Raw genomic sequence first — 23677 nt, 5'->3', positions numbered from 1 at the left:
GGAGTTGGTCCAACCCCTTCATAATTTTAGTTTCCTGTTTCTGAATCTTTTGCAGCTCTACAGTAATCTTTTTGATGTAAGGCAACCAGAACTGTACACAGTATTTCAAATGTGGTTGCACCATAGATTTGTGCAACAGCATTATGGTATTGGCAGTTTTATTTCTAATCTAGGTTTATTTCCTAATGATCCCTAACATGAAATTTGGCTTTTTCACAACTTGGTGAACATCTTCATTGACCTATCCACTACGACCCCAAGGTCTCTTTCCTGGTCATTCACTACCAGTTCAGACCTCATTAGCATATGTGAAATTTTAGGATTTTTTTTTGCCCCAGTATGCATCACCTTACACTTGCTAACAGTTAATTGCATGTGCCATTTTAATGTCCATTCACCCAGTTTAGAGAGATCCTTTTGGAGCTCATTTCAATCACTTGTTTTGACCCACCTTAAAAATGTTTGGTTCTCATTACTCACCACTCACTTTAGATCATTTATGAACAATTTTAAAATGACAAGTCCCTATACTTGGGGAACCCAAGAATCTCTTACATTCCTTCATTGGAAAAACAGTCCATTTATTCTTCCTTTCTGGTTTCTGTTCTTTAACAAGTTACTGATCCATAAGAGGACTTCTCTTTCTTCGTGGCCACTAAGCTTACTCAGCAGCCTTTGGTGAGATCCTTTGTCTAGCTGGCAGGATTTCTAATTCTCCCACCCTGCATGCCAACTTTGATAGGTGGTCATAATAATGTCAGATGATTGTTAAAAGTTCCAAAGAGGTCACTGTAAGTGCCAATCAGCTGATCAGTGGTTACAGCAAAGCAACCTCCTTTGAAGATGCACTTTCTTCTGAGTCCTAGCCTTACCCTTTAGTTACCCTTTTCACACCAAAACACCAAATAGTTTTAACCCAAAAAAATGAAGTCTGCAGTGAGTTAAGCCTTTCTTTTATTCCGACTTTTCCACTAGATGTCTGTACTGTGTAGTTATTAGCAATTAATTAAAAATTAATTAATTAAAAAACTCATACAGAGATTTAATCTAGGTTTCTGGTTTAACATGACCCCCTCAAGACTTCTTTGCTTGGGCAGAGCTGAAAATCATCTGTAGGATTTAGTTCCTGAGCTCTAATACAATAGTTCTGATATAATATGACTGGATCATTTTATAGATCATATTATACCAGTTCTGTGCTAGCTGCACTGGTTTGCTTCTGGGCTCAATTCTTGACTTTTAAAGTCGTAAACAGGTTGGGACAAGAATACTTCAAATCATCTCCAGCCATCTGAGCCTGTCCAAGAGGCTGTACTTCTTAAGCTCCTGCCATCTGATGTATAGTAGGTGGGATTTGAGTAGGAGAACCTTTTGGGTTATAGCATGCAAAATCTTGAAGAGCTTCCAATATGCCTGGCCCCACTGCTACTTAATTTTAGATGAGCAGCAAAGATGGTTTTATTTCAGAAGGCTATTTCAGAATGCTGCTTTTCAGCCTGGTTCTGTTGCTGACTTAAATCCGTTTCTTACGTTTTTGCTGTGATTTATTGCATTTTTGTGGTGGTGATGGTGATGTGCTCCTTTTTATTGCTATAAGCTATCTGGAGTACGTTGCAGAAATTTTAGAAATTAATAAATAATGAGTTATGCCATAGGCGTAATCGATTGCTGAACCTGATGCCCCACAAGAAAATAGAATTAGATAGACTGCAGTGAACCTCCTTCCTGCCATTAAGCTGCTGCCACCGCTGCTATGAAGAACTCAGTAGACACAGCTGGGAGATTAACTCTTCCTAAATCCATTTGTCCAGGTGCTTGTGATACATTCCAGGTCAGGATGCTCATCCAGGATCAAGTCCTGAAAGGCTGATATTTTCCCCAAAACTGACCTGTTCTTCAGCAACAGCATCTTCAGGGCTCATGATAGGACATCCAAGATAACCTTGGATCGGAGAGGGACTTAGAATGGGGAATAGCTGACAAATGCTTAACTTTTCTTACCCTCTATTGGTGCATCATCATCCTGCTTCCATACCTTTTCTTTGCCCAGGATACCCAAAACTATATATTTAGTGCCCTTCCCATTAACACAGGTTCCTCTCAGTTCAGATACATACCAGACAAAATTTAATAAGCCTATGTTAGGCCAATGACTCTCTTCCAAATAACGTTTTGGAAGGGGGGTGGACAGACAATGGCAAATGACAGCTCCACAAACAAACCTGCTTCTTGAAACTTCCCATGGAAACTATGATACCAGCTTACTCCAAGAATGAAATCTGCACAATGTTTGAGAGTATCCCCATTTGAGCTATAGCAGTGTATTTCCCTAATGATTTTAGACATTAATACAGAGAACTGAATGCTCTATTAGCTAACTGGACTACAAGTATCAACTTTATTAGATATATTTCTTTTTATGCTTCCAAAAGTAGTAGTTAGGTTAGTTTGGCAAGGCACACATCTTATGCCTTTGAACTGCTTTGTCGGAAGCTCTGTGTTTGTGGTATCATTTTTAAAATGATCTGCCTCAACAGATATGCCATAAAATATTTTGGGGAGGAATTGGTTTATAGTAAAAATTCTTCAAAATAAAATCAATGTTTGCTTTGTATTTTTGGTCTATTTTGTAGTGGGAGTGTTGTTAGCATTGCATTTTTATAAGATTAAGTTAATTGATTATAAGAAACAAAAAACTAGAGCACATAGAGCAAGTCCCCCAGGCAGTGACAGGACTTGATAACATTCCATTGTTATTTGGGCAATCGTGTGGAAAAAACATGCCTGCCTCATGTAAACATTGGGGGCAGCTATGTTTTTTCTGTATTGTTTCTCTTGGGACCAATGGAATGTCATCAGGTTTCATTGCTCCCAGTATTTTAAAAGAATTGGGTGTGTGTGTGTGTGCAAGAATGGAGGTAGTATGCAACCCTTGGAACACCTCATGAATACTTCTTTTTAAGTGTGTGTTTCTAGATGGGTTTTTAAGGATTTCTGTTAAAAATCTTCCCAGAGAGGGAACAGGAGAGATTTAGTCCTACTTACTCTGAGAACTGGGATGAATCAGACTTTAAATGGATGTATGCATCTCTGATCTCATGTTCCTTTTGTCTATAAAAGGAAATGCTTTCTCAGATGTAATGAGAAATGTTCTACCTGGGCAGAACATTTCATCTCATAAATGAGAATGGTAAGCCTTTAATTCCACAGAGCTGGTAATAATACTTTTTGAATGTTCAAAACATTTCAGTTGTGTGGCATTGCATTTGTCTTTCTCCCGAGACCCTTAGTTTCCCCCCATTTTGTCCTCATAACAGCCATGTGAGGTAGATTAGGCTGAGAGATGGTGACTGATGTATTTGAGCATGTACTTGTTATGTTAAATTTATATCCCACTTTTCTTCATTAATTGAACTGAAGGTTGTAGGGTTCCCAAGTCATTTCCCATCTGCACACTGAGTAGAATCCAAACTTCATGCAGCCCATGACAGGCAGCTGCGTGATCCCTTCTCATATTGTGATGCAGTTCTAAATACTTAGTTGTTGTTTTTGTTTTCTCATACTGTGATGCAGTTCTAAATATGTTGTTGATATACAAATTTATAGACCGCCTCACAGCATAAAGTCATCGAAGCGGTGTACAAAGATAAAAAAACAGAATAAAACATACAAACACAAGCTCTAAAAACTATAAAACCATCCATACGAACTCCAAAAACAACCAAACAGTTTCATCAGATATAAAATTGTTATTCCGTAAATGACTGGGGAAAGCCTTCTTAAACAAAAATGTTGTCAGTAGTGCCTAAACTTCATTACACTAGGCACCTGTCTGATTTGGGCTAGTAATTGATTCCAGAGAGCTAGAGCTGCAGCGCTAAAAGCCTGGTTCCTAGTACTGGGCTAAGCGCACCTCTGTTGTGCAATGTCTGCAGCTACCACAGTGTTCAGTGAATGAACTCCTTCCACTCACATGGATGGAGTTCTGAATTGCATTCTAGGTTTAATTAAATTGTAGGCATTTTGAACTTTTGGTGTTATAGATAAGGAAATATTTAATGTTACCTGAATCATTTCCTTTAATAAATTGTAACTGAATTGTATCTTTTTTTAGAAAGTAAAATAAATCTTGCAGATTTCTGATACAACTATTTTTTCTGCTGAAACATGCTGTAAAACACTTTTTCTGGTACTCTTAAAATAACGTTATGAACACTTGAGGCAAAATTCATATTTCATCATATTGTTATTAACAGCTACAGCAAAATTCATATTTCATCATATACTTCATCTCAGATTTCTCTGACATAGTTGTTTCATGTTGGTGTTTGTCCCTCATTGTCCTTGTACTGCTTTGTGGGTTCAGGTTTTTTAAATAAAAGTAATACCAAATTGACTGAATACAGTTGCTTCCCCTTAGAACTTTGATGTAGTGTGCTTAAAATGGATAGATCATGCCACAGTTGTTCAGGGTCAGAAACTCTTCAGCCGCAAACCCCAAATTAGCTAAATGTTTGTGGTGAATATATGCCAAATCAGCTGAAATAATGAACAGGAAAAAGGCTCTTGAAGTGAAGGAGAGGTAGACAGTGAATGGGCTGTTGGGCATCAGAAAAGATTTATCTAGTCATAAACAGGAGAAAGTTAGCACCTGTTAAGGAGATTCTAGCTTTCTTATAAAGCAACTCCTAATGTGAGGTGCTAAGCTGAAGAACTTGTGTGATTGAAGTATGTTCTCCACAAGTCTTCTGCAGTATTTCTTGGTGAAATCACCATTTGTTGTTGCTTTAGGCTTTTTAACAATAGTATGAATTCTTATGCTATAATTTTCTAGGCATTTACTTAACAGCACTGTAAGCCTAACATACAGATACTATAGAAACAACAAAAAAGTGGTATGTCCATATTTCTATCTTGTATGCCACACATCCTTGCTCTCCTCCACCCCTTTTCTCCCATGTCTTCTTCACTCTGTAGATTCAGATCCAGGACATACAAATGAAAACTGGGGGGAGAGAATAATATCTACTTACAGGACATATGCAGGTAAATGCATTATTGGGTATACTTACAATGGCTGCATTTTTTCCTATTCACATCATTACAGTAGTTTTCGTTTGTTGTTTTTCTGATCCAGTAAACTGCCTGCAAATACCTTCCATGTTAATATAACTATAATATATGTCACCTTCATTGGAGAGGTACTGAACATTTCCTGCCCTGCTGCTTTCTCCTCCAAAAACAATTCTTCCCAGCTGTTTTTTCCTGATGGGGTTCCTTATAGTCTTGGCAGCTCACTAGGAGAAAAATAGCTAGGAAGAAACAGTTTCAGGGAAGAAGCACATAATAGAAAGTAGTTCAGCATCCCTCTCTTCCATGCATCTTGTGCACTTTAGATTACCTTATCCCAACTTGTATGAGTTCAATGTTGACTTGAGTCTGACATACAGGTCATGTCATCATCATATCTAGTTTGTTTGTTTGAATGGTAGCTTAGCCTCACAATAATCCTATGAAGTAGGTAAAGCTAAGACACGTTGGCTCAGTCAGTTTGCACGCAACAGTAAGCCAAACTGTGGCTGAATGTTAACTAGGGATGGGGGAGAATATCTGCTAAATCGGACTTAGTACTGGATTTTAACTGAATCCGACAGTCCGCTGTCTTTTTGGACTGGCACTGATTTTTTGCGGTGGGCCGCGGCTGTAATTGGCACAGCTTTTTTTTCTGATCACCCCCCCCCATTTTATGTAATTGTCTTGTAATTGCAATCACTATTATCCATTAACTTCCATGGATTTACATAAGCATTTATGTTAAAAAATATGTAAATTTTTTTGCTGCCCAAAAAGCCCACAGCAGATTGAATCAGCAAGTGCGAAAGCAAGCAGGAACAAAAACCGTGGATCGGGATTGAACAACGGACTATCAGAATACAAGCAGATCGGAACTAAGCAGCGAACCCCATCCCTAGTGTTAATACACAAATGTAAAGGTACTCACAGTGAAAATCATAGCCTCTTTGCTCCTCCCCTAGTCCAGCTGTTGCTGCCATGCTACCTGGAGCTAAGTGATGGTTTGGCTTAGTGTTATGTCCAAACTTAGGTTCGTGGTTTATTTCGCTACAGATAAATTGCAAGTTGTAGCCAACGTTTGTTCAAGGTTGTTCTTGGCTGTGATGTTTACTGTGAGTACCTGCACACTTAGCATTAACATGCAAACTGGTTTGTCCAGTGCCATACAATGTCATTGGCTTGACCAGTGCCATACAATTAACTTTATTGCTGAACCCAATTCTTTCACAAAGTCAACCCTAGCCACTATAGCACACTGACACTGTTCGGGTAAGCTAAATATTTTAGAGAGAAGGTTTGGTATTCTTGCCTTTCTGCTTGCATAGAAGCCCATTTAGTAAGTTCATCAGCAGTATGTTAATTGGTCTATTTCTCCAGTCTGTAGATCTGTGTCTTACCTGGAATGTGCTATAATTGGAAATATTTTGTTGTTCTTACAAATCTACTGATATTTTCAGAGAAAGAAGTCCCGGAGAAAAAGAAAATGAAAAAGGAAGCTGGAAATAAGAAAGCAGCACCTGTTAGTATTCTTTTTGGTTACCCACTATCAGAACGCAAGCAGATGGCCCTTCTTATGCAGATGACTGCCAGAGACAACAGTCCAGGTAATACCAAGCACAGCTTTCCTCTGTATGCATATCTGCAGTTGCAGGGGCCCTGGATCAGGAACATGGGGAGAAGGGCTTTAACTTTTCCCTCCTCTGTCAAAGTCCCAATGAAAATCCCACCCCCAAGTTGCTATTAGCTCTGCGGAGGGGGGGAGCCAATAAGCTTTTATCCCAGGCGTTAATACCTGCTTGGCGGGGAGGAGTAGTTTACTAGAACTGTGGCACGGGGGAAAGAGTTAAACATAACCTTGATAATTTAGAAACATTCTGTATTACCTTTTCCATTCTTCCATATTGTGGTATACCGAATGGGGTTGCTGGCAAAACCTTGAGTTTTACCAGAATATGGGAAATATGTTCCCTAATGGATCTATATCTCATAGTTCCCTGGATACACTACACGTGTGTCCCGACCTCAGTGGCTTCAATCCCTGTTGTGACTGGCAAATGAGGAGGAGGTTAGTGGGAAGTACCCTTTTGTGATGTGAGAGTTGCAGCAAAGACCAAGACCTTCAGGTTCCATGAAGTCATTGTAGTATATCAAGGCCTAGGAACCCAATCTGGACCTAGTCCAGACTTTTTGTTAACTTTGTGAGTGTCCAAAAGACCTCTGGGAAATTAAGCTGTTTGCTAGATTATTTTTGGAGTGGATGCTGGGTTCCAATCATTTCTGAGGAATCTTTTTCCAGTGGGTTTCTGCTCATGATTTGGATAGATTACTAATGATGTGAACTCCCCCCCCCCCGAAGAAATGAATTAAATGGTGAAAAAGCTTTAGTCAAGCACATTTTATTCACTGTGGTGGAAATTGTTTACTTATTTTTCATCTTGAAATTTATTTTGTAGATCCCAATCTAAATCATCCTTTACAGACCGCACCAACACAAAAGAAAACACCAAGCTCTTCATCTCGACAAAAAGACAAAGTTAACAAAAGAAATGAACGAGGGGAAACCCCCTTACATACTGCAGCCATTAGAGGTGATATTAAACAAGTTAAAGAGTTAATCAGTCAAGGTGCAAATGTAAATGTAAAAGATTTTGCAGGTAAGTTTGACAAATAGTTATTATATTTTAAACTCTGAGGTCTCTTACAATTAGTAAAAAGTTTAGTTGTGTATTTATTATCAGATATCAGGACTGCCCCAGTGCAACTGGACATGTGAAAAAATGTGTAGTGAATTTGCATGTGGATCCTGAATGCATTTTATTAATGTAAGACCTATAATTTCAGTAGAATTTACTTCAAACAAACCCTGGTTTGTTTACTGTTTTGCTTTAGATGTTTGGTTAAGGTTTTATGTTCAAAATAATTCATAGAATTAGAGGAGCATATGTTGTTAGGCAGTATATCAGGAAAAGGTGGTAACTTTATAAAGAACAAAGTATTGGGCAATGATTGTGACCAGACACCATGATCTGATGAACATATGAAATGTGAATCTTGAATAACAGTATTTATTATTGGTCTATAGAACAAACATCCTGTACTGAGGAGTTGAAGGTTCTGGCATTACTGTAGTATATTTTTATTAAATGTATTACCTGCCCTTTACCAGCAGGTCCCAGAGTGGGCTACAACAATTTAAAATTCAGTATTAAAAACAGTTAAAACAAATACGGACCCAGGAATAGGGTGGTTCCTGAAAACGCACATCTCAGGTGTCAAAGAGGGGTGCCTTCAGCACTCACCAAAAATGATGTAGTGAAGGTGCCGGATGCACCTGTGTGGGGAGGGAAGTCCACAACTTAGGGGCTGCCACAGAGAATGCCCTCCCACCATCATCCTTAATTTCTGAGGGCAGCAGAACTACCAAGAGGGCCCACTCTGCTGATTTTAATACCCAAGAGGCTCTGAAGGGAAAGAGGCAGTCTTTCAGGTATTTGGGACCAAAGTCGTTTAGGACTTAATTGTGAGCTCCTTGACCTGAGCCCAGAAACAAACTGGCAATCAATGCAGGTGTTTAAGAACAGGGGTTATATAATTTTTAAGGCAACCCCATCCAGTAATCTGGCTGCTGCATTTTCCCCAGGTAGCATGCCATCACGTGGGTATTAGCGCCATCTAGCATCCGAAGGCAAGAATGTATTGAAGTCAAGATCTGGGGCATCAAGTCCCTCCCACTCCAGTTCATTCTTGCCTTCGTCCGAGGCAGTTATAACTGTTAGCATTAGAGCTAAAGTTAAGTGTGTGGGATTGGGTTGCGTTGCGTGTTGCTCCCATTCATTCCCTTCCCCCCTGCCGCTGTTTCCCCCCCTTCTTTTCTTTGGGGTTTTAATTTAACGTTCGTCTCCCCATTGTTATTTCGTCCTACCCCTTGCTATTTTTTATTTAGGGATAGTGGCAGCTGCCGATTCCCCTCAGATCGGTGCCTCTCGCCGCTGGGTTGTCTGGCTGCTAGGAGCTCGCTGTTGCGGCTCCCCTTTTACAGCTTTAACTGTTCGCCTCCCCTTTTGCGGTGAGGCGTTTCTTGGGTCGCTACTGCTAGAAGCTCACTGTTGTGGCTCCCTGTTTACAACTTTACCTGCTCGTCTGCCTTTTTTGCAGCGAGACTTTTTTCCTTTGGGTCGCTACTGCGGTCTTTGGAGACTGCATCTGCGTCCCCTCCCGGCTTGCTACTGCGGCCCTGAGGATACCGCACTGGTGTTTTCCCTGGTTTGCTACTGCGGCTCGCTACTGATGCCCTGGGGAGAATGCGGTGGCGCTTTCCCCCAGTTCGCTACTGTGGCTGCAGCCGTTGATAGAAGGCGGCTGTACACCCCCCCTCTGCCCAGATCACCCTGAGGAGAACGCAGCAGCGCTTCCCCTAGGTTCGCTACTGCGACCGTTTATAGAAGGCGGCTGCTCCCCCCTTCTGCCCTATCGCTACTGCGTCTATGGTCAGAGTGCGGTGGCGGTTCTTATTTTCTCACGCAGCTTCTTTCAGCTGCTTCTATTGTGGAAGACCCTTTTGGCAGCGTGACGGCCGCCATTGTACCTTATTAGCGAACCGTGCCTGTCTTTATACGGCCGCCATTCTGTTTTGGAATTCTCCCACACCTGTTTAGCAGGCGCCATTTTGGCCGTTATATTTTTCCCCACCTTTTTTCTTCAGGAGGCTTTTGAATTGCCCCTCCTGTTATTTCTAATACCTTCACGTTCCTTGTGTGTGCATTGTCTTCTGTGAAGGGGATATTAGGCTATTATTATTTTAATAAGCTTTATAGGCATATAGTGACAGAGTGGCCTGAACAGAAAGGCTTCTGCATTTTATCTGCGAAAGAGCAGCATTGTGCTTCGGGTTGTACCACTTCCCCCGTCTGTGGGCTTGTACTGAAGCCCCTCTCCACACCGCACCCCCCACCTCCGTGCGTGTGTTGGTTACAGATACCACACCTTCCACCTTTGTGCATGTATATGATGGCGGAACAACAGCCAGAGGCAGCTCATGCAGCAGGGCAAAACAGCTGTGCAAGGCCCCGTCTCATCACAAGTCTGCTAAGCACAAACAACCCAGACTACATTCCAAGGCTGTCGCTAAAACACTTGTCTAGCCATAGCGCTGCCAAGCAAGCATGATACGTGTCTGTCCTGGTTTCAGAGGAGGCTGGCCAAGGGAGATTAACAGCTTTTTCATTCACCTGCTGGGTCGTCTGAGGACGATTTTGAAGGGTTTCCTCGTCAACCGGCTTTGGTCTGTCCTTCTCAACCCATGTCAATGGCTAGAGCTCATGCGTCTCAACAATCTGACGAGACACCTGCTATTTTGTCTCAACAAGGGCAACCACCTCTGCTCCATCAAGTGCAGCCGGCCCCTGCAGACCCTCAGATGGCCGCTGTTTCTCCTCTGCTGGGGTTGCAGTTGGCACTGGAATTTCTCCCCCAAGTTGCAGGACATACTGAGCTGCTTCTCTCAAGTGCAGTCACAGTCACAGGCAAATCCAGTCCCTCAGCAGAGTGCGCAAAGATTTTCTGGTGCTATGGGGCATTGTGGCTGCAATGAGGTACGTCTACCACCCTCGCCAAATCCATTTGATGTCACTACAGGCAGGATTGGCGATGAGATTACCGGTTTGGAGGATCCATCGCATTCCCTTCAAGCCGAGGGAGATGAGTGGAGCGATGATTCAGAACAGGAGGAGGATGCGTCCTATCGCCTGTTTGATACGGTCGGCTATCTTCCCCTCTCTTGTAGAGTTCTGGACACGTTAGGCCTCCGACCTTTCCACACTGAATCTGCCACTCCCCCTGTGAAGGGGGCCAAGGTTCTGAAATCTCCAAGATTGGCAGAGCACTACCTTCCTGTGCCAGATCCCATCGATAAACTGGCCAAAGAAGAATGGGGTCGCCTGCTGCAGGCATGTTGTTTTTCTGCCCTCGCCAACAGGCTCTATGCTTTGGCTCCGGAGTTCATGAATCGTCTGAATGTCCCAGGTATAGACGAGCCGATTTCTAGTTTAGTCTCGCGTTCCCTCCTGCCGAAAGAAGGGGACTCGCAGCTGAAGGACCCTTCTGAGCAACGGCTAGACTACGCCTTGCGTAAAAATCACGAGGCTACCGCCTTTGCTATTCAGGCCTCTGCTGCAGCTTCCATCTTCTCAAGAGCTTCTATGATGTGGCTGGATGAACTCTTAGAGGACCCTAATCCAGATCCGGTTAGACTAAGAAAGGGCCTGCTGAAGTTGCATAAGACAGCAGCATTTGTGGCTGATGCCACTTTAGATGCAACTCAGCTGGGAGCACGGGCTCTAGCAGCTCAGGTGGTGGCTTGGCGTACACTTTGGCTCTGGCACTGGGATGCGAATTCTATGGCCAAGGTCAACTTATCGAGGGTCCCTTTCTCTGAGTAATTACTTTTCGGAGATGAAGCCCTCAAAGTGGTCTTAGTAGACCCCAAATATAATCAAAAGCCAGTTTTGGCCATGGCCAGGAAGGATGATCGCAGGCTGTTCAGACGCTTCGCTCCATACCGCTCGTTTCAGCCCTTTCGGGGTGCGCGGCCAGGGGGATGGGGCCGTGATTCTCGATCCACTGACTTCCGTCCCTCCAGGGGATCCTGGCACAGACAACGTTTTCAAGGCAGAGGTCAGTACAAGGGACGTCAAGTTGTCTCAACCTCCTCTTATGGTAGAGGAGCTCATCAGCTCAGACAATAGTGACACTATTCCGGTTGGAGGCAGATTGCTTCTGTATGTGGACCTCTGGCTGCGTTTGACACGGGTCGCTTGGATCAGAGATCTCTTCTCTCACGGCTACGAACTAGAGTTTTGGTCAACCCCTCTGGACAGATTTCTTCCCTCTTCTCTTCCCAGAGCTCGAGACAGACTCTGGATCATGCAGGATCATCTCTTGGATATAGCGGCAATAGAACCTGTACCATTAGCAGAGAGGTCAGAAGGGGTTTACTCCCTCCTGTTTGCAGTTCCCAAACAAGATCTGCCATGGAGGGCGGTGCTAGACCTCAAGTTCGTCAACCATTTTGTGAAGTATCGACAATTCAAAATGGAGTCCCTAAAGTCCATTATAGAAAGTCTACAGGAAGGGGACTTTCTGGCTTCCATCGACCTAAAGGAAGCTTACTTCCACGTGCCTATTTGTCCAGCTCACAGAAGGTTCCTACGGTTTGCCTTCGGCCTCCAGCACTTTAAATACCGAGCAGTGCCATTTGGACTCTTGTCGGCCCTGAGAGTCTTCACCAAAGTGTTGCTCACCTTGGTGGCTTACCTCCACCTCCAGGGTCTGCATATCTATCCCTATTTGGATGATTTGCTGATTCTTGTGGTATCCAGGGATCTGGCCCACCATGTTTACCGTACGCTCAAGGTTCTGCGTACCCATGCTTGGCTAGTCAACCTCGACAAAAGTCATCTACAGCCAACTCAGCAACTACAGCATCTAGGAGAGAATTAGACACCTCACAGGTCATGGCCTTTCTATCACCAGACCGCATTGTAGCCATCAGAGAGATGGCACTGCTCCTGACATGTCATTCAAGCGCAGATGTAATGCTGCTGGCAAGGGCTCTGGGGATGTTGATGTCTACCATCCACATTGTACCGTGGGCTCGGCATCATACTCGACACATCCAGTGGGCCTTACTGCCTTTCCAGTAGGACATTGCCATATCCAACCACCGGGCAATTCATCTGGATCCTGCACTGCGTGTTTCCTTCCAATGGTGGGCAACAGTCCGAAACCTCAGCAAAGGAACTCCGTTCTGAGAACCAGGCAGGACTGTAATTACCACAGATGCCAGTCTGACCGGCTGGGGGGCCCACTGCAATTTCCAGTTTGTTCAGGGTGTCTGGTCGAACAACAAGAAGAGTCAGAACATCAACTGGCTGTAACTTCGTCATTTTCAGCCTTTATTCCTTTTGGACCATGTATTGATTCGGACAGACAACACCTGTGTGAAATTGCACCTGAACAGGCAAGGGGGAACCAGGTCTCAATCCTTTCAGATGGAAGCCTCCCAACTCTTCAACTGGGCCGAAAAACATCTGAAGTCACTGAGGGCAGAACATTTCAGTGGAGTTTTGAATGTGATAGCAGACTGGCTCAGCAGACAACAGGTGATTCCGGGAGAATGGAAACTTCACCCGATGGTATTCGGTCTTCTCCAACGTCGGTTCGGCGTCCTCTCGGTGGATCTGTTTGCTTCCCATCTCAATTACCAGCTGCCCTGGTACTTCGCGAGGTATCTGGAAACAACCACAGAAGCCGTGGATGCACTGTCGACAACATGGCCGGACGGTCTGCTGCACGCTTTTCCTCCGATACCTCTTCTGGGCAGGACGCTGAGAAAATTACGATGCAAGGGGGCCAGACTGGTCCTGATAGCTCCGTACTGGCCTCATCGGCTGTGGTTTTCGGACCTGCTCACTCTATCAGTGGCGGATCCTTGGAGGACCAGACCTGTTGTCACAGGGACCGATATGGCATCCAGACCCCGAATGGCTCAATCTGACAGCTTGGCTTTTGAACGGGGACGTTTGATTCGCGCAGAGCTATCTAAGGAGGTTGTTGCCATAATCCTGGCATCTAGGTGGCCATCAACCACTTGCATATATCAGAGTACTTGGTTGTTCTTTTCCAAGTGGTGTGCATCCCATGACTTCCAACCCTCTCAAGCTACTGTGCAACAGGTGTTGCAATTTTTACATAGAGGTCTGAAGATGGGACTTAAAGCTAACACCTTGCATCACCATGCTTCCACGTTATCCTCCATTCTCTCTGTTTCATCTCCTGGCATTCCTGTGGGCTCACATCCGCTTATCAAACGCTTTTTGAAGGGTGCTGCTCTACTGTCGCCAGTGGTATGTCACCGTTTTCCTTCATGGAGTCTATCAAAGGTCCTGCAACCTCTACAACATCCTCCCTTTGAGCCCCTTAGGTCAGTGCCATTACAACATTTGTCTTTCAAAGTCCTGTTCCTAGTAGCGGTCACCTCGGCGAGAAGAGTTTCAGAGTTGGGCGCATTGTCTTCTGCCCACCATCTCTGTATTTTCCATAAGGACTTAGTGGTATTGCGGACAGATCCGTCCTTTCGCCCCAAAGTCATTTCAGCTTTTCACTGCAACCAGGACATTGTTCTTCCTTCCTTCTGTCCAAACTCCATACATCCACTGGAGAAGGCATTGCACTCGCTAGATGTCCGGAGGGCCCTCAAGACCTACCTGGACATAAGATTAACAAATTCATTGTTTTTATCCTTTCATCCATGATCTCTGGGGGAAAAGGTTGCTAATTCCACCTTGTCTTGTTGGTTGCACACCTGTATTGCCTTGGCCTGTGAGTCACTTAAGCTTCCAGTACCTAGTAAGATAACGGCGCACTCAGCTGGGTCAGCAGCCACTACGGCTGCTTTTGCAACCATTGCACCTCTTGCAGACATTTGCAGAGCGGCTGTATGGTCTACTCCAGATTCTTTTATAAGGCATTACAAGATAGACCGTTACACCCCTGCCGATGCCTCTTTTGGGAGGTGTGTTCTGCAACAGGTTCTTTCCGATAAGTAATCAGTGGGTGATCCCTCCCTTTTGGGGGCTGCTTTGGTACATCCCACGTGATGGCATGCTACCTGGGGGAAATGGACTATTGGTCTCACCTGAAGGGTGATTTTCTCAGGTAGCATGCCATCACGGCCCTCCCTGTTGGAGGATGTCTGGGTATTTTGTACCACCTTTCAAATTATCACTGTTCAGAGTTATACTGTTTTGATCTATGTAGTCAAGTCAAGACCTTTCTGGATCTGTTAAAAGTGAATGTGGTTCTGTGTTATTATTTGGGACAGTGTTTCTATTTTCCTTGCTGGTAGGCCTGTTGGCCGTTGGCCTTTTGTGTCTTCTCAGGTATCTCACTTCGGACTTGTCACAAATGAACTGGAGTGGGAGGGGCTTGATGCCCCAGGTCTTGACTTCAATACATTCTTGCCTTCAGATGCTAGATGGCGCTAATACCCACGTGATGGCATGCTACCTGAGAAAATCACCCTTCAGGTGAGACCAACGGTCCATTTTATACCAGTTGGAAGTTTCCAAGAGGTCTTCAAGGGCAGCCCCACATTTATTGCAGCCCCATTGCAATAAATGGTTCAGTGACCGGCACATGCTTCTTTACATGGTAATTGGTGTGGCATCCAAATTTAATAATTGTTTTTAAAGGGCAGCATGCATAACTTCAAAGTGTAAAATACTTGGTTTGGTGTGGGATTTGAGGTTTGTTGCTATAGCTTCAGGACACCTACTTCACAGATTTGCTTGTGACAGTTTTCATGATTTATGATGGTAAACTATATTAATTTTTAGTATTTCAACACTGTAGAAGATAGGTTTATCAATGTCGTTAGCCACAGTAGCTAGTAATGGAGTCTCTACTTTCAAAAGTAATGGCCGTTTTCACATGTAACGATAAGACAAATTTTCTGGTTTATTATGGTTTACCATGAAAAGCCTGTGAATAGAATATCCAAAATGCAACACGAGATAGTGCTGGAAGATGAGACGCCCAGGTCCGATGACACTCAGCAAGCTACTGGGGAAGAACAATGGACAAGTACAAGTAGCACTGTGACTAATGAAGCCACTGGGTCAAAGCTGAATGGAGGCCTAGAGGCTGATGTGCACAGATGTGAAAGGAGAGTCCAGAGTTGTACAATGTACACAGTAATAACATGGAATGTGAGAAGCATGAACCAGGGAAAGTTAGAAATTGTCAAGCAAGAAACAGAATGCATCAACATTACAATACTTGGTGTGAGTGAATTAAAATGAATGGGAATGGGACATTTGCAGTCAGGCAACAATAAAATATTTTATCCAGGAAATGAGAAATTAAGAAGAAACGGGGTTGCTTTAATAGTGAGAAGTGTTGTAGCAAAAGCAATTAAGAGCTATAACACAAGGTGTGAGTGAGTGATATCAATGAGATTATTCGGGAAACCTTTTAATCATCCAAGTCTGCGCTCCAACGGCAAACATAGAAGAAGAGGAATTGGAGAGATTTTAAGCAGAAGTACAGGAAGAAATTGATCACACACCAAAACAAGATGTTCAGATAATCATGGGGGACTGGAATGCAAAAGTGGGGAACAGAGAAGAACAAGAAATTGTGGGGAAATTGGGGCTTAGGAGATAGAAATGAAGCAGGAGAAAGACTTAATGAATTCTGTGAAGCCAATAATTTGTTTCTTGCAAACACATTTTTTGAGCAACCGGAAAGACAACTGTACACACGGACATCACCAAATGGTCAGTATAGGAATCAAATTGATTCTATAATTGGTAGCAGAAGATGGAGAAGTTCCATACTTTCTGCAAAAACAAAACAAGGAGCAGACTGCAGTACAGCTCATGAACTGGTAATATTGAAAATCAGAGTAAAGCTAAAGAAGAACAACAAAGCAATCATAATGTCAAAATACAATTTAAATAACATCCCAGAAGAATATAAATATCAAATAAGGAACAGATTTGAGGTTTTAAACTTAGTTCATAGAGAACCAGAAGAACAACGGATTGAAGTCATAGACATTATCTCTCCACTTTGCATCTCCTTTGTGCAAGCAGTATAAGTGAACCAGGAAACTTTGGCTTCCTAATACATCCAAACCAAGGATGTTGGCTTGTTGCTCCCCAGCAAGTTCCAGTCAGCAAACCAATAACAAAGCCTGGCTGAAGGTTGTCTTGTTAGGGTTAGGGAGCAACAAATCCCTGCTTCTGTCTTAATAGGAAACCAAGGCTTTCCTAATTTAGTTTATCTCACTTGCACCAGAAGAGGAACAAAGCAGGTATGATTGGGTTGTGATTGGGGCCTGCATGTCCCCAGGCACCAATATTTCATAAAACTGAAGACATTCTGTTTGAATTTTTCTGTTTTAATTAATCTAATAAATCACACAACACCACATTTTATTTTTTATTTTTTGTGATAATTATGGGTACTCTGTCTACAGGCACAAAATAATAATTTTGTATTAATTTTAAAATAGAAAATGTGTGCCAACCGTTGCAAAACAGTCAAATTCTTTTATCTGTAAAGTATATGTGCACATCCCTCATATTTGGACTTATTTTGTAATAGGTTGGACACCTCTCCATGAAGCTTGCAATGCTGGTTATTATGATGTTGCTAAAGTCTTAATCGCAGCAGGGGCAGATGTGAATACTAAAGGACTAGATGATGATACACCACTCCATGATTCTGCAAGTAGTGGACATAGAAAAGTATGTATCATTCATGCAATAAATAAGTAATCGATGTATAGGTATAATGGTCAGAACTAGCTAAATATAGTCTAGCAGAGCAATTCTTGATTGAGTGCTTAGTTATATCATATCCAGTGTTCTCTCATGGTTACATTGGGAAGGCAGTCATTGATGCAAGAGTGGCTATAAAAAATGAACTCCAGTTCAGTTCAATGGGAGGGCAATTCTTTCACCAGATCTAGGGCTGGTGTAGTTCCACCATCAACATGGGCATGGCAGTAAGTCTAGAGGGAGTATCGGACAGTCTTTTTATTAACCTGTGAAAACGACTGTAGTCTGTGTTTCCATACTGGCTACAAGAGTAGGGGAAATCACCTTCTCCATGGCCAGCATGAAAATGCAGGGTACTAGCTTCTTAGAAGCCCATTTAAAAAAGTGTCTACCAAAGAGGAGAGATTGCTGAGGGATGAGTTTCCCTACATCCAGAAACTAAGCAGACTGGCAGAGAAAGAATGGAGAAATCCATCCGTTCTCCATCAGCCCATTCACTTGTTTCCATGGAGTTTCTGTTCACCTGTAACTACCAGGTACGTTATTGGAGATAGGAGTAGTATAGGATATGGTGTAAATACGCTCTCCCCTTGAGTCACCTCTGCCCTGGCTATGACTCTACTCTAAATTTGGCCATTCCATCTTTGTTGGCAGATCTGTTCTTCAGATGCATCTGGGTGTTTCGCTATGGGAGCTGTCATGTCAGTGGCATATCTTGAGTTCTGCCTGATCCTTTAGCCCCTCAGGAAGGGTTGCTTTGTAAAAATACGTTGCAAAGGGTTAATCTCTTTGGGATGCTTAATGTTTTAACTTTGGCAACATACTGTTTTAGAACAGTCAGAATAAATCGGCATACTGCTCTGGAATATGTGGTGTGTTGATTTCAGCATTGTTATCCTACCCTGATTTATTTATATAATGTCATCAACGTACATGGCATTTTACAGAGTGAAATAATGTCTGTTCACCTCTCAAGATTTGTTTTTAATATGAATTTAATCCAAATAAACTTATATACCTAATGTTTCAGATTGTAAAATTGCTGCTCCGACATGGTGGAAATCCATTTCAGGCTAATAAACAAGGAGAGAGACCCGTTGATGTAGCAGATACAGAAGAACTGGGATTGTTATTGAAAAGGGAAGTTCCTATATCTGATGATGATGATGGTTGTTCAGGTCAGAAAAAAAAACTTTGATTTGCATATTTGTAGTTATACATACATAAGTGTGTGTAAATAATGCACGTAGATATATATATTGGTATACATATATGCCATTTCCAAATATTCTGTTATGCTCCAAAAGTACCAGAAAACAGAATCCATACACACAAGGACTGGTATACTTCTTAGTGACCCCCACTGAGTTTTATGGGACAAAGTAAACAGGTTGGAATTTGAAGCACAATTGAAATGGGACGAAATAAGTATGCTTATACTCCAAACACTAGAATCACCACATGTAGATCTGGTGAGAAACAGTGATTCAACAAAAAATGAAGTTGACCCGGTAATCTGAGGGAAAATGATTTTGTGAAATTGGTTCCCTGTAACTTTGTCTTCAACTTGGTTTTGCCAAATTGTTTTAGTGATTGAGCCTCACCTTTACATGTGATTATGTCCCATTGCATTCAGTGTGGCTTATATCCGGTTAGACATGCATAGGATTGCACTGTTCATATGTACCACAACCACCCCAGGAAAAAAAGATAGCATGAGACATATTTTAAATCTCTGGGCCTGTTTTCAAATGAAGTATGGTTATTCTCTCCTAGCTCCCTTTCAAATACCATTTGGATGTCCCTCATATTGGCCACAGTTAGGCACAAAATAAAAACTTTGCCCAAGCTTTTGGCATCTAACCAGCACATTTTTTAATGATTCTACAATACTGTTTTCTTTACTATTATTTGTTTTTATTCTGGTTCCATATCCACTTATAATGTGGTGCTGATGATCTTTGCTATTCAGTACTGCTGGGCATGTGTCACTGTGTTGTTATCTGCTCTGTGCTCCCATTGGGAGGAATAGAGGGAAATAAGTATACAGAAAAACCTAATAAATAGATACAGGCGGGCCCCACTTATACGGTAGGTTCCGTTCTGGACTGCCGCCGAAAAGCGGAACCCATTGAAAATAATGGTGCGCATTGTGCAACAATGGCGCAAAAATGGCACGTGACAAAAAAAAACTGCCGTAAAAGTGGAACAAGCTCCTTAAAGCGGGGACTTTCCAGAATTGAAAGCCGTCGCATTAGCGCAACGCCGGAAGGCAAAACACTGTAAAGCGGGGCCCACCTGTACTTGAATTTTTGTAAGACTTTTTAAAAAACACAAAATAAAAAAAAAATTTTTTTGTCGTTTTACAGTTGTAAAAATAAAGTGTTATGGAACACTGTGTGGTTTTATATTTTTTAACAGGCATGCTTCAGTCGCTTCTCTTTTTGGAAATGGCTTACTATAGTACCATAGCCCTGGAGTGCCTTCAGAGAAGGAGAGGAGAGACCACCATCCTCTTTGCCCACTTGAAAAAAAAAAGATCTAGAGTGCGTCTTGACATGTGCTCTGTGTCATTGACATGTAGGGACAACCCCATGGTTGTCATGCTGGCCATGAAGTCTTGAGCTTTTCCAGTCCACGCAGTCTTGGAGTGGATGTTGAGATCCACCAGGACTGCCATCGTGCGAGTCTTCAACACCAAATTTGATACCATTGCAGATAGCGCAGGCAAAGATATTTTTAAAGTGCCAGCACATACATCAGATTTGGTTTCCTACGAATGAAGGTCACTGGAGACTGGTATCTTTTGAAATCTCTGAAGCAGATTTTTAGAGTGCACGGAGAGAGAAGTAGTCCTATATTGCATGAGTGGAACTCTGTAGTGTCTGTAACCCGTTCCGGTTCTCCTCATATCCCCAGGACTACTGGTTGTCCTATCAGTCAGCCTTCGGATCTCCATATGCTGTTGTTAAACGCCAGGTCGGTACAGCATAAGATCTCCCTTGTTCATGATTTAATTGTGGACGAGGCGGCTGACCTGGCGTGCATAACCGAGACCTGGGTGGGTGATACAGGAGGAGTTGCTCTTTCCCAGCTTTGCCCACTTGGGTATACGGTTCAGCATCATGGTAGAGCCGAAGGTCGGGGAGGCGGGGTCGCCGTAGTCTATAGGAGTTCTTTCTCACTCACCGAGCACCCTGTACAGGTGACGACTGGATTGGAGTGTCTCCACCTTGCGCTGGGCCAGAGAGACAGGCTGGGAATTCTGTTGGTGTACCGCCCGCCCTGCTGCCCAACAAATTCCCTAACTGAGCTGACAGAGGTAGTCTCGGTGGTATTGTTGCAGTCCCCTAGACTGCTGGTACTGGGGGACTTCAACGTCCATGCCGAGACTGCTTTATCTGGGGCGGCTCAGGACTTCATGGCGTCCATGACAACCATGGGGCTGTCTCAGTTTGTTACTGGCCCGACGCATGTGTCGGGACATACCCTTGATTTGATCTTCGCCACTGGACAGGGAGATGGTGATCTGGAGGTTGGGGGTTTTTCATCTACCCCATTGTCATGGACAGATCACCGCTTGCTGAGGTTTAGGCTTACGGCGACCCTTTCCCTCTGCAAGGGTGGGGGACCTATTAAACTGGTCCGCCCCCGGAGATTAATGGATCCTGAGGGTTTCCAAAGGGCCCTGGGGGATTTTCCGACTGAGAAGACTGGCGCTCCTGTTGAAGCCCTGGTTGAACTGTGGAATACGGAGATGACCCGGGCGGTTGACACAATCGCTCCCATGCGCCCCCTCCTATGTAGAGCTCATACAGCTCCATGGTATACCCCAGAGCTGAGAGTGATGAAGCAAGAGAGGAGGAGGCTTGAGTGCAGATGGAGGCGAACTCCCGACAAATGCAATTCTTGGTAAGTGCCTGCTCTAAGCGATATACAGCAGCGGTGAGGGCAGCAAAAAAGAGATATTTTGCTGCCAGTATTAAGGCATCACTCTCCCGCCCAGCGGAGCTTTTTAAAACTGTATGAGGGCTTTTACATCTTGGCCCTCGGGATACTATAGAGTCATCTGTAGCCCGCTGTGATGAGTTCGCTGGACACTTCCAGGACAAGATTGCTAGCATTCGTCGGGACTTAGACTCCAATATTATAGCAGTTGGATTCAATGAAGCATCCAGAACACGGTCTTGTCCTTATTTATTGGATGAGTTTCAGTCTGTGCAGCTTGAGGATGTTGACAAGATCCTTGGACTGGTGCGGGCGACCACGTCGGTGCTGGATCCTTGCCCCTCTTGGCTGGTGAAAGCTGGTAGGACCGGAACCGCCGACTGGGCCAAGGAGGTAATCAATGCCTCTTTGCGAGAGGGAGTGGTCCCTGACTGCCTAAAAGCGGCGGTAGTGAGACCACTCCTGAAGAAACCCTCCTTGGACCCAGATAACTTGAACAACTATAGACCTGTGGCGAATGTTCCGTTCCTGGGCAAGGTTCTGGAGCGGGTGGTGGCCGACCAGCTCCAGGAACTCTTGGATGACACTGATTATCTTGATCCGTTTCAATCCGGTTTTAGGCCTGGGCTTGGTACCGAAACAGCCTTGGTCACCCTGTATGATGACCTTTGTCGGGAGAGGGACAGGGGGAGTGTGACCCTGTTGATTCTCCTTGATCTCTCAGCTGCTTTTGATACCATCGACCATGGTATCCTTCTGGGAAGGCTCACGGAGTTGGGAGTTGGGGGTAATGCTTGGCAGTGGCTCCGCTCCTACTTGGTGGGTCGTCAACAGAAGGTAGTGCTTGGGGAACACTGCTCGATACCCTGGACTCTCCATTGTGGAGTTCCACAGGGATCGGTACTGTCCCCCATGCTTTTCAACATCTATATGAAGCCGCTGGGTGCAGTCATCAGGAGTTTTGGAGTGCGTTGTCACCAGTACGCTGATGACACGCAACTCTATTTCTCCTTTTCATCTTCCTCAGGTGAGGCTGTTAACGTACTAAACCGTTGCCTGGCCGCGATAATGGATTGGATGGGAGCTAACAGACTGAAGCTTAATCCAGACAAGACCGAGACGCTGTTAGTGAGTGCCTTCTCTGCCCAGATCGTGGATGTTCACCCTGTTCTGGACGGGGTTACACTCCCCTTGAAAGAACAGGTTCGTAGCTTGGGAGTTCTTATCGACTCTTCCTTGTCTCTTGAGGCTCAGGTAGCCTCAGTGGCAGGGAATGCTTTCTACCATCTCCGATTGGTAGCCCAGCTATGTCCCTATCTGGACAGTGACGACCTCGCCTCAGTCGTTCATGCTCTGGTAACTTCTAGATTGGACTACTGCAATGCGCTCTACGTTGGGCTGCCCTTGAAGACAGTTCGGAAACTACAGTTAGTCCAGAATGCAGCGGCCAGATTGTTGACGCGGACAAGACGCGCTCATATTACACCCGTTCTGGCTCGTCTGCACTGGCTTCCTATTTGTTTCCGGGCTAAATTCAAAGTGCTGGTTTTGACCTATAAAGCCTTACACGGCATGGGACCGCAATACCTGGTGGAGCGCCTCTCCCAATATGAAACTACCCGTACACTGCGCTCAACATCTAAGGCCCTCCTCCGAGTACCATCCCATCGAGAAGCTCGGAGGGTGGTGACTAGAAATAGGGCCTTTTTGGTTGTGGCTCCCGAACTATGGAATGGTCTCCCCGATGAGGTGCGCCTGGCGCCGACGCTGCTATCTTTTCGGCGCCAGGTGAAAACCTTTTTATATTCCCAGGCATTTTAATGCGTATTATTATATGTATTGTTGTATTTTGCTACTGTTTGATTATTTTTGTTTACCTTTGTTGGTTTGATTCTATTGTTTTATTGTATTTATATATTCCTGATTGCTTTATTTTATGTACACCGCCCAGAGAGCCCTTGGGCTTAGGGTGGTATATAAATTAAATTAAATAAATAAATAAATAATACAACCCACTTTTTCCCTGCTACAATTAAACTGTAATTATATAGCATCTTTGTAATATCAGACTCTGAGTAGTCCAGCAAATTTCCTTACAAAGATTTTGAGTATGTTCCTGAGTACCGTGTACTTTTCATAATAACAATTCTTGGCTTTTTCCCATGAGGTCTATATCTGATGTATATTTCACCTACTTTGGCCCACAGTAGTTTGAGCTAATGAAAACCAAAAGCATATGCCTAGAAATAGGCAAGATCTAAGCATGATTATCCCCATGGCTGTCATGAATAGTAAAGAAATGAATACATGAG

General features: G+C 43.7%; 1 protein-coding gene across 6 annotated transcripts in view; it reads left to right on the top strand.

Moving 5' to 3' along the window:
- Positions 1-23677, top strand: part of ANKRD12 (ankyrin repeat domain 12) — a 114794-nt gene that overhangs the window by 66273 nt on the left and 24844 nt on the right. For all 6 annotated transcript variants that reach the window (XM_061595512.1, XM_061595481.1, XM_061595488.1 and 3 more), the window contains 5 exons: positions 4978-5046; positions 6531-6677; positions 7527-7727; positions 17242-17384; positions 18448-18595. In XM_061595512.1, the coding sequence (XP_061451496.1) occupies positions 4978-5046; positions 6531-6677; positions 7527-7727; positions 17242-17384; positions 18448-18595 (708 nt within the window). The remainder of the gene's footprint in view (positions 1-4977; positions 5047-6530; positions 6678-7526; positions 7728-17241; positions 17385-18447; positions 18596-23677) is intronic.

Source organism: Rhineura floridana, chromosome 1 (genome assembly GCF_030035675.1).
Source record: "Rhineura floridana isolate rRhiFlo1 chromosome 1, rRhiFlo1.hap2, whole genome shotgun sequence".
Classification (NCBI taxonomy): Eukaryota; Metazoa; Chordata; class Lepidosauria; order Squamata; family Rhineuridae; genus Rhineura; species Rhineura floridana.
This window is presented reverse-complemented; position numbering and strand designations above follow the sequence as displayed.